General features: G+C 41.0%; 2 protein-coding genes across 2 annotated transcripts in view; both read right to left on the reverse strand.

Annotated features, from left to right (window-relative positions):
- LOC123826149 (zinc finger protein 211-like) overlaps nucleotides 1-19,109 on the reverse strand; it is a 105,445-nt gene that overhangs the window by 68,018 nt on the left and 18,318 nt on the right. The gene's annotated exons all lie outside the window — the stretch shown is intronic.
- Nucleotides 114-9,491, reverse strand: LOC123826139 (zinc finger protein 345-like). The gene is made up of 3 exons (XM_045850073.1): nucleotides 9,237-9,491; nucleotides 5,420-5,546; nucleotides 114-3,404 (listed from the first exon to the last, which is right to left on the reverse strand). Exons 1-3 carry the CDS (start codon nucleotides 9,336-9,338, stop codon nucleotides 1,774-1,776), a joined length of 1,860 nt encoding a protein of 619 aa, XP_045706029.1. The 5' UTR covers nucleotides 9,339-9,491; the 3' UTR covers nucleotides 114-1,773.

The raw sequence follows: 19,109 nt of genomic DNA on the forward strand, positions 1-19,109 counted from the left end.
TGGATTGAGCATGGGCCGCAAACCAAAGGGTTGCCAGTCAGGGCACATGCCTGGATTGTGGGCTGGGTCCCTAGTGGGGGCCACTTGAGAGGCATCCACACATTGATGTTTCTCTCCCTTTCTTTCTCCCTCCCTTCCTCTCTCTCTACATAAATACATAAATACATAAAATCTTAAAAAACTAAAAACAATTATTTTACAAAACAGCTAATTCATAAATAAAAAAGTATTTGTTATTCAGGATTGAAAATGGGTGATACTACAACATAGATCTTTGTTGTTTCACTGTCCTGTGTTAAAGGGGAGTACCCAAATTAATAGGTAAATTATGTGAGCACACATTTTACTAAAAAAATATCTCTAGTACATACACTCCTGCAAAAACGTTCATCAAAAATCCTTAGGGAAATGCAACTAAAACAGTGAGTACATGATATATGTATGAAAAAAGCTAAAATGATAAAAATTAAACAATTAAGATTTTGTTAGAGTGGGGAAATGCAACCCTCATACACTATAAATATGAATCCAAAAGGTACCATTAGTTTAGGTCGTACTTTGTTAGGTTCTTCAAAATTTAAACATTAAACTTCTGAGACATGTCCACACCATGAACATATAAAATTAAACTCAGACATTTTTCTCAGTAAGTTTTCTTTAGAGTCATTACACTGAAAAAAATAGTACATTTCCTGAAATTTTAGTAACCATTTAGACAGTTAGAACTCTCCAGTATTCAAAGGGTAGAGACTTATGGCTAAAGATTTCCTGTGTTCACTTCATGTTCGAAGACTTTAACCAGTGTGAACTATGATTAAAGCAGTTATGGCTACGAGGTAAAAGATTTCCTGCATGTGATATCCCCATAAGGCCTATCTATGTGTAAACTCTCGGATGATAGAAAAGAGAAAGAATCAAAAAATATTTTCCCACATTCCCTGTACTCATGAGGCCTTCCACCAGAATGAAAATAGGAATATAATGGAGGCTAGTGATACAAAAAACCCAAAAACTTCTCATATTTGATGTATGTAAAAATGTTTCCCCTGAGTGACTTCTCAGAAGTTAACACACACAATGGATAGAAAATAAGATTTCTCAAGTTTTCTTTAGTTATAAGAACTAAGACATTGTCAATTCTCTAATAACAATGAAGGGAATGGCTACAGTTAAAATACTTCATATTCATAATTACTGTAATTGCATTTCCCCAGTGAAATTCTAACATACTAGTGGAAATCACTGATACACGAAAAACATTACACACGTTCACTGCAGGCATAAGGCCATTCCATTATGAATTCTCTGATGACAATAGCAAGAACTGCACAGAAAAAGATATTTCCAATTTCATTGCACTCATACAGCCTTTCTCCTATGTGAAGTCTCTAAGGATAACAAAGGTTACTGATAAAACAAAATTTCTCACATTTCCTGTAGCCATAAAACTTTGCTATGTGTGCAGTCTCTGATAACAATGAAGGTTAATGCTACAGAGAAAACATTTCCTGCATTTACTGCCCTCACAGGTATTCGTTTAGTGTGAACTCTTTGATGGTAATGGACCTGACTGATAGACATAAAGGATTTCCTAATTTAGTGCATTCATAAGGTCTTCATCCAGTGTGAACACTGATAAAAATGGAGGGCACAGCTACAGGTATAAAGTTTCCCATACCCCCTGCACTCGTAAGGCCTTTTTCAAGTGTGAACTCTGTGAAGTTTACAGAGGGCAGAGCTACTGGTCTACAATTTCCCACATTTATCACACTACTAAGGCTTTTCTCCTCTATGAACTCTGTGATGTTTACTAAGTTCAGAGCTACGGGTAAAAGATTTTTTGCACTTACTGCACTTATAAGGCCTTTCTCCAGTGTGAATTCTGTGATGATAATGGAGGGATGAGCTACGCGTAAAAAATTTTCCACATTCACTGCACTCATAAGGCCTTTCTCCACTATGAACTCTCTGATGTTTACACAGGGTAGAGCTGTGGGTAAAAGATTTCCCACATTCACCACATGTATAAGGTCTTTCTCCGGTGTGTACTCTGTGATGAGAATTAAAGTTATCTTTTCTCTTAAAATACTTCCCACATTCACGGCACTCATAAGGCTTTTCTACAGTGTGAACTTTCTGATGTTTACGCAGGGTAGAGCTATGGGTAAAATATTTCCCACATTCACCACATTTATTAAGCCTTTCTCCAGTGTGAAGTCTCTGATGAGAATTAAAGTAATCTTTTCTCTTAAAATATTTCCCACATTCACTGCACTGATAAGGCCTTTCTCCAGTGTGAACTTTCTGATGAGAGTTAAAGATACCTTTTCTCTTAAAAGATTTCCCACATTTACTACACACATAAGGCCTCTCTGCAATGTGAACTTTCTCATGTGCATGCAGGGGAGAGCGGTGGGTAAAAGACTTCCCACATTCACCGCACTTGTAAGGTCTTTCTCCAGTGTGAATTCTGTGATGATAACGGAGGTTCGAACTACTAGTAAAAGATTTTCCACATTGACTGCACTTATGAGGCCTTTCTCCAGTGTGAACTCTGTAATGATAATGGAGGGCTGAGATAAAGGTAAAAGATTTTCCACATCCACTGCACTCATAAGGCCTTTCTCCAGTGTTAACTGTCTGATGATAACAGAAGGTAGAACTATAGGTAAAAGATGTCCCACATTTATCACATGTGTAAGTCCTTTCTCCAGAATGTTTAGAAAGTTCAGAGCTAAAGTTAAAAGATTTTCCACATTCAATGCATTCATAAGGCCTCTCTCCACTGTGAACTCTCTGATGAACAGGGAGGGAAGAGCTACAGTTAACAGTTTTTCCAATTTCACAGTTCATAAAACATTGTCTTCCAGGAAGGAATCCCTGGTCCTCAAGAAGTGTATCACAGTCAATGGCTTTCTTGCATTCTCTTGTAGTGTAATATTTTGTACTTTGTAAAGTCATTCCAGACTTAGAGATTTTGTTTGTCCTGTGCATGGTGGGAACATCCAATTGCTCTAGATGTTGGGGGCTGATGAAGCATTTTCCAACCTGACTAGAAGTACAAGGATTCCATGACATATGGGAATTGCAGCTCTTTTCAAGTGAAACCCTGTCCACATTGCTTATGAAACAATTCTCTGTTGTGCCCTGCTCCTGCTGCTGGTAACCCTGTGCACTGAAATAAAATGGTTTTGCACATGCCCCACACTTCAGCAGTATCGGCTTCTGTTGGGTTCCCTGCTGGTCAAACAAGAGGAAAATGTCTCTCAAGACACATCCACAACTTTCACATGGGTGGCTCTTCTGGAAAGACAGTGCTGACTTCAGATTCATAGCCTTTGAGATTCTTATAGTAATATTCTGTTCAGTGGGTGCCACCACATGCTCTGCTGCACAGCAACAACCTGAAGAAAAACAAATGCTAGTGAAGTCCATACTGACCCACAGGGAGAGGGTTTTCTCATCACTAATTTGCATCTGTAACATCTGGTACGATTCTATGTGATGATTATCAAGACAAGTGTGACAGGCTCTAAATAAACCCCTGAGGTCAGTGATAATGGACACCTCATTAATTGAAGGATAATAGGACACAACAGGACACAAGGAAGAGGGGTTTACAAAATATTTCTGTTAATGGCTGCCTGCAGCCCTTCCTGCTTATGATGTATGGGTGTGTAGGAATTTGAATGTGAATTACAATGCAACCAACCACAGAGCACCTAAGTACATTAAGCCAACAAGATGAGATCTAAAGGCAGAAAACACAATGCAACAGTACTAGACAACTTAAATATCCCCCTTTCAACAATGGGCAGATTATCCCATTTGAAAGCAATAAGGAATTATTGAAGTTTGAACATATTGAGAAAACAGAACTAATAAATATATGTATAGTGTTTTATCCAGCCCTGCCCAAGTGGCTCAGTTAGTTATAGCATGGTCCCATGCATGAATAGGTTTTGGGTTTGAACCCCTATTAAAGGTATATATGGGGGCAACTTATCCATGCTTCTCTTTCACACCGATGTTTCTACTTCTCCCTCCCTTCTTCTAACAATCAATAAAAATATTTTCCATTGAGGATAAAAAATATATATAGTTGTAGGATGATCAACAGAAATATAAAAAATATATTTTCTCACTAACCAATGAGAAATCCATTAGCCTCTGGCAACACTGCTGATTTCAAATTCTTCCCTAAGAGGGTTCAGTATAGCAGGTATTGGGGATGCAGGGAGAGAAGGGGGCAGTGCAAACAAACCAGCTCAGCCAAGTCCAGGATCTACTCAGAAAACTGAAGCAAGCAAGCAGTGCCCAAAATCAATGCGTGAGAGCAGAGGGCTCCCTAGGGAACAGAGGGCATGGGGACTATGCAAACCTTAGTCAAGGTCACCAGGAGAGAGTGGGGGTTTTATTGTTTCTTGACAATGTGAGTTAGTTTCCTGAAGGTTGGGACAATGAAGCAAAAAGAAGGATCCCTAGAGAGAGGATTACGAGTGATCCTGTCAGGCAGAATAGGTAGTAAAGTCAAGGAGGAGAAGGAAGACATGTCTCACCCACTACCTCAGCAGTCCTGAATCTGGTCCAATAATATTGCCAGGTGTTCCCAATATCACAGAAAACACATGCTAGCACAGGAGGGGGGAAGCCCTTGAAATTCTATGTATAGTTTTCCCTGTCTGGGGGAAGAAAGCCTTTGAAACTGTGCATTCATCCCCAGTGTTGAAAGAAAGGGGGAAGGGGACCCACAGCACCCAAACAAGGTTCATAAAACAGCTTTGGTTAATTGCCTGTTTCTGGTCACTATCTGTTTTATGAGGAGGTCCCTAGTGTTTACAGAAAGATCCCATAAATAACTTTGGAAAACCACCTCAACTTTAATTACCTGCCTCCTGTCATGTATCTGTTTTACAAGATGACCAAATGTGGTCTGGATCAAGATAAGAATTCAGGCTGACAGACCCTGACTATATACTGACTTTTGGGTAGTCACATTCCCCCAGGGAAAGCTGGCACCACCTTTGCCCATCAGTAAATATGTAACATCTCACCCCAATCCTCCCACTACATGAGTCCTAAGGACAAAGTCCTGATGCTTTTTGCCACCCTTGCCTTGAAGTAAACCTACAACTTATACCCCCAACTTTGCAAGACCCATTCTCTTCCATGAGAAGGTATTAGTAATAAATTCTGTTTGCACGCTAGTAAACTTGCTGGTCTGTAATTCTTTACTGTGTCAGAAAGGAGAACTGAGGTTCCTACAACACACCAAAGCCCAGATGCTGCTATCCATTCCTCCCTGGGTATGAGTCTGGTCAGGACCATTAGAGCTTAGAATAGAAGCAAAAGGAAACCCATAAGAATGGGGAGTGAAGGCATACCAAAGAAGAGTGCAATGGGAGAGTGACTGTCTTACCCAGTGATGATATAAGAGCATAGTTTTCCAGCATCACCTCAAGGTACAGGCATCTCTGAGCCTCACCAAGGAGGCACCATTCTGTCCTGGAGAAATACATGGCGACATCCTCAAAGACCACAACAACCTGTCGGAATTAATGAAAATAAATGTGGAAAAGTGTGTCTGAGAACTCACTATCTTACTCTTACCCACACTCAACCCCCTACAGGGTCCTTAGTTGAGAAAAGAGCCCTTGGTGCTGCCGGAGCTGCCTGCACTCTCATCACAATCTCATTAATCACTCACATTGCCCTTGGCATAGATAGGCAGGATAACAGGAAGTGGGGCAGATAAATGCCATCTAAACTCAGGGTCCACCCTGCAGAGCCTCATCCTATGCACTGAGTCTCCCACATCATACCTTCAAGACACAACCAAACATGGTCTTATGCTTCACCCTTAATTCCCTACACCAGGTACCTAGAACCATGAGTTCACACTATCTCTAGCTGTGCACAACTGTGTGATCTCTACCCCTTCAGATCTTTACCCTGGGGTTCACACCTGATGCAGACACTGGCCCACAGTGTCCGCAGCATTATGGAGAAAAAGGGATGGTGCAACTTCTCTCTCAAGGGAAGAGCAAGCCTCGGAGGCCTCTGCCACCCTCTCAAAATGAGAGTGTCCTGACCCTAGCCTTGAGAGACTTTTATTGGATTCAATTTGCATAGGAATACAGGGTGTGTATACGTAAAGCTCATTAATAATTATCAGGCAGTAAGGACCAAACAATAGATAACATGCAGAGAACTCTAAGGGCCTATTTTGAGTCAGGGTTAGATAGCTAAATAGCCATAAAACTTTGAGGAACCAACTCACTTCCTGCTTGGACTCTTATCATTTAATTGAGAGCATTCTTAACAAAGCAGGTTTCACAGTATTTTAGGTATTCTTCCTTAGGCCTGATTGCCCTAGGGAACCTGCCCTTTCCAGCACAGGGCTGCACCCACCACCAGCATTATTTCATGCTTAAGTCAGGCCTATGTCAAAGCCAAGGGGCGAGGGTCTATCACCCCTTTTCTGTAGCCCCCAAGTCCTTCTCTGGGGGTCCCTGTGACTATGCGTGTCTTAGGTCGTCCCTCCCTTGAGGAATCTTACCCATCATTGGCTAATCCATCAAGCATTGGGGGTAAGGCAGGATAAAGTAAAAGAAGCAGAGGCAGCACCCCTGCCATGGAGATAAGCTTTGTCTCCTTAGTGGCTTACAGTCCCAAGGTCACTCACTCAGCCTTAGCCATGAGGGGGTTATAGGTCCTGAAACCAGGCAGGGCAGTTCCCAACACACAACCTCAGCTCTACCACCTTAACCCTCACCCTAAAGAGCCACCATTTTTTAATTACTCCTACCTCAACCCTTCCACAGATTTCCAGACCCCTGTGTTCACTCACGAGATATTTCCACTCACTGCTCTTTGAAACTTTTAAAAGTGTGAATCAAAACATCCTTCTGATATTCTCAAAGAGAATTAACATACCACCATCCTCCCCTGCCCAGCTGATGGAGCCTCCACTGCTTCAGGTGCTAGGATGAAAAATGCTAGAGTGATTTTGAACCCTTTCCTTTCTCTCCTGCAGCTGCAAAATCTGCAACTCTACTTGACATTCTTTAGAAATGGAAGGGGGAAAGTGTGGATGGAGGTGGAAGAGGGTATGAGGGGGATAAAGGGTAATGTAAAAACACATAATAAGAAAATAAAAGATGGACCAAGAAACCAACCTTTTCTCCTACCTGAGGCCCATTTCTTGTTAATCAGCTCTCCTCTGCATCTATCAGCTCTCCTTTGGATCATAGAACTTGCCTAGGCCAGTGCTCCCTGCCTCCTCCATTAACCCCCATAATATGTATTTCCAGTATGCATCCACAAGGAGCCTGTTAAATCCAGGAGAAACCAACTTCTTTCCCTTATGCAAATACTCCAGCATCCCCACTATGAATACCCTAATTACTATTTGGCCACTTTATAAGTCTAATTCTTGATCCTCTTGCTCCTTGTTTTTAACACAAACAAAGGAGACCTGAGGTACCTATTCTAAGTTCTGTGACATCTCTAAGCATTATTAAGTGCAGGTGTCCCTTCCTGGGTTACCTGAATTAACTGTTTAAAGTGGCTGCCTGTGTGGACTGGAAAAAAAAAGGGAGGGCACAAACTAAACCTGATCAGCTTAGGGGAGTCCTCCATGATGGCCTACAAAATGAAAAACTGAAACCACCCTTATATATAGTCTGAATTTAAAACATTCTAACTAAAAGCAAGTCATGGTAAGTAGCCATGTCCTAAGTCAGTATCTTCCTTGAGGAAGGTCAATTTTTACCTTAACTAGTCCCATCTTTGTATTTTTGCACTTATGTTAACATACCCTTAGGATATCAGGATAATTTCCTTTTTTCTTACCCTGCAAAACACAAACACTGCACCAGAAAAAGAGACCAAAAACCCCTCACTGTTATTATAGTGTTAATTAATTAAATATTAACTATCTTGTACCCACAAATATAAATGAACATTTTTATTTTTATCTAATATCAGAGTTTCCTTCTTTGTATATTCCTGCCTCTCTAACCTATCACCAATTGATGTCACATTTTCCACTTATGTCTTCCCTTTTGATTCTGATGTATAAAACAAGTAGTAAAAATGCCATTTTCTGAAGCATTTTCTCACTCCATTGTTTCTTTGTAATCAACGTCCTTTTGACTAAAATAAACATTTTTAAAAGTCTCTAAGGGGTAAAGGGGGAATAAATGATACTAGAAAAAATATAATAAAGATTTCTTAAAAATGTTCTAAAGTACCCTGGCTGGTGTGGATCAGTGGATTGAGCACTGGCCTGTGAACCAAAGGGTGGCTGGTTCCATTTCCAGTCAGGGCACATGCCTGGGTTGCAAGCAAAGTCATGCCCCTATAGGGGGCAAACGAGAGGCAACCACACATTGATGTGTCCCTCCTTCCCTTCCCGTCTCCCTACAAATAAATAGAATATTTTTTTAAATTTCTCTAAAGATTTGAAATTTTCTTTAATTGACACAAGAAGTGGGAGCACCTTGATATTACCAGTGACCTGCACTCAGGATTGGGGTATCCCCAGGGTCCCCACATCCAAGAGCCAGGAAAAAAACCAAAGGAAGAGTCTTTGGACACTATTACAGTAGTGTTATCACCAGGGAGGGACTGGGACACCCTATACTTCCTTGTCTAGTTTGATAATGATTTTCAACCTCAGAACCTGTGGGAAGAAGCAATCAACCACCCTTCAGCTCCAGGTAAGCAGGTGTCAGCTGTATCCTCGCCCAGCCCTGGAGTCTGGTGACCTCCGGCCAAATGTCTACTCAGCACGGCCGCTTATCAGCCCTGTGATCTTGAAAAACGGCCCTCTTCCTGTGCCCCACTGTCCTCATCACCCCACTCCAGTCGGTTTTCTACCTCAGAAAGGTCTAAAAGGCTTTCAAAACCGTGACGGAACCTGTGTTTCTCTCTGTTCACGACCATTCCGGGCTCCCAGGACCCTCAGAATGAAGGTGCAACCCCCCTGCCTCCCAGTCAGGACGTGACTCCGCTTCAGACCGTTTCAAGCAGATGTGAGGCCGATCCCAGTTTGCGGGTCTTTCAGGGTGTCAGCAGGTGGTCCCTTCAGCCCCTTCACACCCTGTGTCACCAATGAGCACCTACGATTAACGAGGCCGGGGCGTGGGCTGCAGGACGGGACAGGGGCCCCTCTCCCGGAGCCTTCAGGGCTCCGTGGGCTGAGAATGGAGGGCGCTGGGACGCGCACTCACCTCAACTGGGCTCCTCGGAGGGGTCGCCGCAGGCAAACTCTGTGTGAGGAGCAGGGCGGGAGCAGCGGGCCAGGAGGGGTCGTCGGGCATCGTGGTCCCCATCTCGGTTACCTAAGCGGAGTCACAGACGCTCACAATCGCTTTTGTGACCCCACGACCAGGTCTCTTCGATTTCTTGTCACTAGGATCTCCACTGCGGGACTGCATTCACCATCCTTCCTAGGGTGAGGTGATTCTGAGAGAAGACAAAATGCCCGCCAGCAGGGCGACGGAAGTCCCGCCCACATGCGTTTGGCCCCAGCAGAAAAGCCTTTTCTGGGCCTTATAGGCTCAGCCCTTGAACAGCCTTCTGGGTACTGTGGTTCCTAGAGCCCAAGGAATTGAAAAGAGGTTTCCTACCTGACACCAAGAGACAAGACCCAGACTCCCTGGAAAAGCTACTGGGAGATAACGCGTTCTGAAAAGGATAAATGATGTTTTCTGTCTGGTGACAGTACTCGCGTGCACGATGATGAACATGCATTATCTCTGCAACACCACACAGCCAGTCACAGAAAAAGGAAGTACTTCTGCATGACAGGGCCTGAAAAAGTTTTTCAGATAAATGGTTTACTTACACCACCGCACCTGCGTCAGAAGTAACACAAGAATGTAAGTCACATGTTTGATATAGAAAATAACTAAGGTACAAAATATAAACTTAAATGGAAGTCAACTGTTTAGTTAGAAACATCCATTAAGAAAAATAAAGTTTTGAAAAACTGGGAGAATTGAATTCTGACAAGGTTATTTGTACTATTCTAACTTCAAAGTGATATTGCAGTTATCATAAGGAAAGAGATTTTCCCCTGTGCAGACATATTTAAGAGCAGGGGCGACATGTTTCTCACATTCCCCGTGGAATAAGATGAATCTATTTAGAAATTATACTTAGAGTAAATAAAGTACATATTCATACTCAACCTATGTATACCCCAGAAAATTAAAAAGCACATAAAATGTTAGGATTAACAAAAAAAATATGGGCATACATGTGTGCAATAATATCAAATATCAACAGTACTGTAAGAAGCCTGTCTTTTTTTTTAAGATTTTATTTATTTATTTATTTATTTATTTATTTATTTATTTATTTTTTAGGGAGAGAAGGGAGGTAGAAAGAGAGAGAGAGAAACATCAATGTGCCGTTGCTGGGGGCCATGGCCTGCAACCCAGGTATGTGCCCTGACTGGGAATCGAACCTGCGAAGAAGCCTGTCTTAATTAAAAATTTAGAGCAAACATAACACTAAAATATAATCCAAAGCCTGAAAAACAAATTAAAACTAGATAACATGAGAGGAGTTGAAAAATCTAAAAACTTACCAGATATTACTTAAAAATCATTTTTCAAAAAGTAAAAAACACAGTATTTTCAGCACCCTGCTATGGGCACAGTGGTCATAGAAATGGTCTGACACTACAGCCAAGCTGCAAACATGGGAAAATTGTACTGCATTTTTATTGTCCACAGAACAGCATCCTGATCTAATCACAACCTTCTTCACTGTTTCAGTGAAAGCTCTAAAATATGCAGGATGCACATACTTTTATTTGTGTTGTGCTGCTTTTTTCATGTTTCAACAGCACCTACCACCTTATAATTTACAATAACATAAAATATATTCTTTTTGACTACTTGGCTAGACTTCATTTAAGGTTTTAAAGCCAGGTTGTAAACTTATTTATTTATTTTCTTTTTTAAAAAATATATTTTATTGATTATGCTATTACAGTTATCCCATTTTCCCCTTTAGTCCCCTCTGCCTTGCATTCCTCTTCACCACTGTTCACCCCTGCACCTTTATGTCCATGGGTCATACATATAAGTTCTTTGGCTTCTCCATTCCTATGTTATTTCTTAACCTCCCACTGTCTATTTTGTACCTACCGTTTATGCTTCTTATTCCCTGTACATTTCCCCCCCCAGTCTCCCCCCTCCCCTCCCCACTGATAACCCTCCATGTGATCTCCATTTCCGTGATTCTGTTCCTGTTCTAATTGTTTGCTTAGTTTGTTTTTGTTTTTTATTTTTCAGGTTCAGTTGTTGATAGTTGTGAGTTTGTTGTCATTATACTGTTCATATTTTTTATCATTTTCTTTTTCATAGATAACTCCCTTTAACATTTCATATAATAAGGGTGTGGTGATGATGATTTTTTTTAACTTGATCTTGTCTGGAAAGCACTTTATCTGCCCTTCCATTCTAAATGATAGTTTTGCTGGATACAGTAATCTTGGATGTAGGTTCTTGTCTTTCCTGACTTGGAATACTTCTCTCCAGCCCCTTCTTGCCTTCAAGTTTTCTTTTGAGAAATCAGCTGACAGTCTTATGGGAACTCCTTCATAGGTAACTCTCTCCTTTTCTCTTGCTGCTTTTAGGATTCTCTCCTTATCTTTAATTTTGGGCAATGTAATTATGATGTGCCTTATAAATACAAATATCTATATTTAATATCTAAATATAAATATCTATATCATATAAATATCTATATGCCCAAGACTTTTTAGAAATAGGTTTGGAAACTCTATTCAATCCATATTCTCATGCACTACAGAGGTAGCACTTCTCAGTGACAATATACCACACTGAACATCTTTCACTTATTCAATAAGAATGCTGACTGGGTCACAAAAATCACATTTCTGAACAATAGATAACACTTTTTGGTAACACTGACTTCCTGCCTGGACACCAATAATCTTCAGATAAATATCTGAGAAGGCAAAGAAATCTGCAAAATCTTTTGATGATTTTCTATAACAATGACTTTGGCCATAAAAAGAAACTTGCCTGAAGATCGTCAGATTTGTGAACACACTGATCTGGCAGTCTTTTGCCAGGAACCTTTGTGGATGCACATTTAGAAGAGGCACATTCCATCTATTTGGCTGCAGTCTCCTCCAATCTCTATTAGCCCAGCTATTGTGTAGCAATCATGGTTTTCCATACCCCTTTGGTCCTAAGACCAGTGACCAACACCAATTGTACTGTTGGCATTAGGACATAGCATTCCTTGCAAGAGTTTCTGAGTGATTCCCTTGAAAATGGTGCATTACTCTGACAAAGGAAACAAGTCATGCTGATCCTACATGCAACTGAAGTTGTTACCCCTCTTGAAACTGACCTGTGACTCCTAAAACTCATAGCATCCAGACTTGATATGAGTATCACAGAGCTCCGCAATCTGACCTAGAAGGAGGTGGGCAGCACTAATTTTGGCACCGTTGCGCCACCTGTGAGGCAGAGAAATTCTGAAACCACCATAAAATTTGTTTACTTCTTCATGCTTGTAGAGCACAAATCTGGCTATATCCTACCCCACACAGTAAATAAAACATCCAAACTGAAAGGGGACTTAAACAAAAACACACCTTCATTATTTTACACACCAAACAGACATGGACCTGGCCATTCTATCCTGTGACTTCAATGCTGGAAATATTCACCAGAGCTATCCTGGAAAAATATAGGATACAGAATGTTTCACTCACTTTCTCCCTCCCCCTCTCCCTAAAAATAAATAAATGAAATTGTGAAAAATATAAACGGATTATTTCCAGACAACAGGTTTTCCAAAAAGAAACATGTTTTGCAAGCTGCCAGCTGAACTCAGATGCTGTTTTCTGGGGTCAACACTAAGTCAGGTCCATGCACCAACTAGTCAGAGTGACAGAAATGCAGATCTCCTAAGGGCTCAGGCTACTCCTAATTTCCTCCAACAAATCAGAGAACAAAGTCAGCTTCCCTGAGGACAGTAGGACAGTGACCGATGAAAACTGAAGATTTAAAGAAAGAAAAAACTGTGAGTACCTGCTAGGTGGTACAGGTGAAATAGTTTTGGACACAGAAACTTCCATTGACATAAATCTAACAAGAACCCTGGGAAGTTTAAAAAATGTAACATAAACACACATACTTTCCCATGACTCGTGTGGCTCAGTTGATTGAGTGTTACTGTCCCCCAAAGCAAAAAGTGGCTGCTTAGATTTCCAGTCAGGGCACATGTCTGGGTTGCGGGTTCAGGCCTTTGGGGTATTCAATACCTCTTGATATTTATTTCTGGCATGAATGTTTCACTCACTTTCTCCCTCCCCCCTCCTTAAGAAGAAATAAATGAAATTATGAAAGATATAAACAGATTCTTTCCAGACAACTAATAGTTATTTCAATATCTCCCTTCCTTTGATGTTTGCATGTAAATGATTAAATTCAGAAAAATGACTCCTCAGAGTTTTCTCCAGTGTTGTTAAACCGAACCAAAGACAGTGTATATTTTTTTAAAGATTTTCTTTATTTATTTTTAGAGAGAGAAGGGAGGGAGAAAAAGAGAGAGAAACATCAATGTTAGGTTATTTCTGGCACATTCCCAATTGGGGACCTGGCCCACAACCCAGGCAATGTGCCCTGACTGGGAATTGAACTGGTAACCCTTTGGTTCACAGGACAGCACTCGCTTGCATCCACTGAGCTACACCAGCCAGGGTAAAAGTGTACATTTTCTACACATCCAAAAATATCCTCCAAAGTGAACTCTCATTTGTCCAAACATGATATAATTTTGGCTAAAAGATTACGAATATTTACCATTCTCAAAAAGTCTTCATTCTATTTGAACTCTGATGATAATGTTCTCTTGTATTAATTTCTCATGATAACAAGGGCAGAGTTCTTGATAAAATATTTCCCACATTCACTGCACATGTAAGTGCAGTGAGTGTGGCAGGAATCCATGTAAGGCTTCCTCTTTTTTTATTTTTCTGATGATGATAAAGACCAGAGGTTCCTAGAAAACATTTTTCATGTTCACGGCACAAAAAACAGTCTTCCAGTTTGGACAACCTGTTCTGGAAGAAGTATGTTTGCAGCCTGTGGCTTTCTTACATTCTTTCCTTGTGTGATAATGTTTTATCTTTGAGAACCCACCCCAGATGTTGACATTTCATTTGGCCTTTCCCAGGTGTAAATAGCCTGTTGTTGGACATGTCCTGAGCTGGTAAAAATGTTCTGCCCAAGCTCCCCACAGGTAAAAATCTTTTGGGACAGATTCAAATTGCAGCCCTTCACAACTGAGGCCCTGTCCACACCTCGTATGGAAAGCTTCTCCCTCATGTGCTACTCCTGGCGCTGGAGCTGCTTTGCTCTGCAATAAAATCATTTTGCACATGCACCACACCTGAAGTTTCTGGCTGTGTTGTGTTCTTTGCTGGTCAACCAAAAGGAAAATGTCTCGCAAGACTGGCCAAGAACACTCACTGGGGTGGCTCTTCTGGGAAGACAAAGCTTCCTTTGGATCCTTTGCCTGCGACACACATACAGAAAGGTTCTGTTCTGTGGGATCCTCCACATCTGCTGCTCCAGAGCAGCAACCTGAACAAAAAGAAAGCCTGGTGAATTTGATGTTGGGTGAATAGGGAAAGACTATTCCCATTGCAAACATCCATCTTGCACAATTAGGCATGATTCTATGGGATGATTTTCAAGATAAAGACTCAGACTTGGAGGAAATGGCTGTCATATATGGTTTGGCCCCAAAGTTCAGTAAATGGTGGAGACTTCACAAAGAAACACACAAGCATAGAATGGGAGACAAAGAAGAGAGGCAGGGTTTACTAGTTGATTCTCCACAAATGGCTTCCTGTAGGACCTTTCCTCCTCGTGATAAGAGGCTGCATAGAAGAAGTTGAATGTGTGCAAAACCACAAAAATCACATCCCAGGACCATAGATTCAAGGTCAATTTAAGGATATGAGAGTCCTGGCTAATATGGCTTAGTTGGTTGGAGTATCGTCCTATAAACAGAAAGATGTGATTCCCTGTCGGAGCTCATACCTAAATGGTGAGTTCAATACCCATCCCCAGTTGGGGTGAATTGATGTGTCTCTCTCACATTTTTAGCTATCTCTTTTCCTTCCTCTCTCTAAAATCAATAAACATATTTGATCCATCCAAGTCTCTTTGTGGTTTTTTCAACTTATCCAAAGGAACAATTCAGATCCCTGGGCTCAAACTCCTGCTTTATACCATCTAAACTCAGGGCTATGCCTACAGGGCCCCATTCTTCCTGGTAAGCACTTTCACTGAATCTCCCAGATCTTGCCTCCAACACACAGCAATATATGGGCTTAGGCTTCACCCTTCAATCCAAACACCAAGAACCCAGACCCATCAGATCACACTTCCTCTAGCTGTGCAAATGCTGTATGACCTCTTCCTCCTTACATCCTCACATCCAGGTTCACTCCTTTAGCTTTGACACCCTCACTCTCATGCACAAAAGAGCCACCACTTTTGCTTGACTCCGTCCTCCACCCTTCCACACGTTTCCAGGCCCATATGTCAGCTGCTCATGGGGATTTCCACTCACTGCTCTTTGAAACTTCTAAAAGTGTGAACAAAAAGAATGTTCCCATATTCCCAAAGAGAACTAACCTATTACCATCTTCCCCTGTCCAGCTGATGGAGCCTCTACTGCTTTAGCTGTTAAGACCAAAAATGCTGGGGTGATTTTGAACCTTTTCCTTTCTCTACTGTAACTGCAAACTCTGAAACTCGACTTGCCGTTCTTAAAAAATGGAAGGGAGAGTATGTGGATGAAAGTGGAAGAGGATGTGAAGGGGGTAAATGGTAATGTGAAAATGCAATAAAAAATAAAAGATGGACCAAGAACCCAACCTTTTCTCCTACCTCTGAGGCCCAACTATGGTCCATCAGCTCTCCTCTGAATCATAGAACTTCCTTGGTCTAGAGCTCCCTGCTTCCTACATTAACCCCCACAATCTGTTTTAAACTAGGCAGCCAGATGGATCCTGTTAAACTCAAGAGAGACCAGCTACTTTTTCTTATGCAAATGCCCCAATATCTACAGTGGATATCCAAATTATCATTTGGTCATTTTACAAGTCTGATTCTTGACCCCTCCCTTTTACCCCTTGTTTTTAACACAAGGAAAGTAGACTTGAGGTACCTATTCCCAGCTCTGTGGCATCTCCAAGCATTTGCAGGTGCAGGTGGCCCTTCTTAACTGCTTACGCATGCTACCTCTGTGGACCAAAGAAAGAAAAGGCTCAGGCCCAAACTAAACCTCACCATCTTAGTGGACTCTTCCGAGATGGCCTTACAAACCGAGAGTCTGCAAATACCCCTATATATGCTCTGAAATTAAAACTTTCTAAGTAAAAGCAAGTCATGGCAAGTAGGCATGTCTAGGACTGTATCTTCCCTGAAAAAGGTCAATTTTTACCTTATATGAGAACATTTTGAACTTTTGCACCTATGTTAACGTACATTTGTAAGGTCAGGGTAATTTCCTTTTTTCTTACCCCTCAGGGCACAAGCACTGCACCAGAGCAAAGACCAAAACAAAAAACCAAAAACCCCATTGTTCTAATTATTGTGTTAATTAACCAAATATTAACTATGTCATATCCACCAATGTAAAAGAACTGGGTTTCATTCATTTTTGCTTTTTTATCTAATATCAGGGATTTTACTGCTTTGTTTTCTTCTGCCTCTCTAACCCATTACCAGTGGATTTCCAAGTTCCCATTTATATCTTCCTTTTTGATTCTGATGTATAAAATTAGTGGTAAAACTGCCATTTTCCAATGCATTTTCACACTTCCTTGAAATTTTATTTCCTGGAAATCATCCTCAGTTTGGCTCAAATACACATTAAAAACAGTCTTTCCAGCCCTGGCTGGTGTGGCTCAGTGGATTGAGTGCCAGCCTGTAAACCAAATGGTCCTCAGTTTGATTCCTAGTCAGAACACATGACTCAGTTGCTAGCAAGGTCCCCAGTAGGGGATGTGTGAGAGGCAAGCACACATTGATGATTCTCTCGCTCTTTCTCCCTCCCTTCCCTTCTGCCTCAAAATAAATAAATGAAGTATTTAAGAAACAGTCTCTGCAGTATGAATGTTTCTTACTTTCCTTTAACTTATCTAAATTTCTTGACTCACACCTTACTATATCTTTCTCACCTTACTATTTTTCCTCAAGACCTCAGGAATGCAAAGAACCCACATTTTGTAGAAAGAATTCCAGGGTAGCCATGTTTCCAGCAGAGCCATAGCTCAAGTTAATTCTCTCATTCTTAGCTAAATACCTTTTGTACTATCCATTGTGATTTGCCTTTTCTAGGGCTTCATAGAGCATTTTCTCTTATTAGCTATTTAAGAAATGCACATTGTATAAGTCTGTTCATCAACATCAATACCTTTCTGTAGTTTGCTTACTTCACAACTCTTTTATAAAAAATGATCTCCAGTCACCATGCATAAACTGTCACTGCATTTACAGGTAAACTGATGATTATTTCCCTGCAATGTGGAGAAATATAACAATCCAAAACGATTGTCTCACGTTCACATGTTCACTTTATAAACCTTAATGGATGGCAAAATCACAGACATTCTGGTTATAATGTAAATTGTGTATATATAATTACAATTTCCAGATTCATGTTATATTCACAGAAGTTAAAAATACATCTTATCAGAAAACTCCATAAAACATTTCATGGGCCAAAACAAGTGTTTTCACCAGTAAGAAAATAAATACTAACCCTTTCTGGAGGTGGATGCTGCTAAGCACAGTGATCCCTCACCTATCGCAGGAGTTATGTTCCAGAGACTCCCGTGATAGGTGAAAATCCTCGAAGTAGCGGCATTATATTTATTTTATTATTTATATATATTTTAAGGCTTTATAAACCCTTCCCACACTCCTATAAACCTTTCCCACTCTCTTATTAACCTTTCCCACATTCTTATAAACATTTCATACACTCTTAAACCTACGTAATTTTAACAGCATATAAAATTCTATATGGGTACTCACCACCGAAGTACAGTACCGCAAAATTCCATGATGTAGCGAAAACTCCACGATTCAGAATTAGATTAAAAAAAGAACAAAACAAAACACGATACAGTGAAGCCGCAATAAGTGAACCGCGATATAGTGAAGGACAGTATCATTGTTAAAGTCTCCCTCCTGCAATTGTCATGTCTAAGCCAGAGTCTTTCAAAGAGCCCAAACAGCCCTGGCTGGCGTAGCTCAGTGGGTTGAGTGCGGGCTGCGAACCAAAGCATCGCAGGTTCGATTCCCAGTCAGGGCACATGCCTGGGTTGCAGGCCATGGCCCCCAGCAACCGCACATTGATGTTCCTCTCTCTCTCTTTCTCCCTCCCTTCCCTCTCTAAAAATGAATAAATAAAATCTTTTTTTAAAAAAGAGCCCAAACAGCTAAGGAAGCTCATTATTGGAGGATAGAGTTTTGCAGCATGTGATGAGGATCTGAGAAGCCATGCTGACCAATGGGGAACACTCAGAAACTATGTGATGAGAGATCCAAACACCAAATACTCTAGAGGCTTGGGGTTGTCACACACGCCACTGTGGAGGAGGTGGATGCAGCCACAAACACATAGCATTATGCTGTTGAGGTCCTTACTAACTTTCTGGAGAACAAATAAACAGTTTTGAAGTCTGTATATGACTGATTGCTAATATCCATTTTGGATAGCTCTTTTTCTGTAGTTTTGATCTGTTCTTTCATTTGGACCATGTTTCTTTTTTTATTATCTATATATTTATTTTTCCCCCCAAATTTTTAAAATATATCTTAGATTATGCTATTACAGTTGTCCCCTTACCCCTCTTTATTCCCCTCCACCCTGCACACCCTCTCCCACCCACATTCCCCACCTTTAGTTCATGTCCATGTGTCATAAGTTCTTTAGCTTCTACATTTCCCATACTATTCTTGCCCTCCCCTTGTCTATTTTCTACCTACCATCTATGCTACTTATTCTCTGTACCTCCCGCCCCC

Source organism: Phyllostomus hastatus, unplaced genomic scaffold (genome assembly GCF_019186645.2).
Source record: "Phyllostomus hastatus isolate PE091 unplaced genomic scaffold, TTU_PhHast_1.1 phas_contig_133, whole genome shotgun sequence".
Lineage (NCBI taxonomy): Eukaryota > Metazoa > Chordata > Mammalia > Chiroptera > Phyllostomidae > Phyllostomus > Phyllostomus hastatus.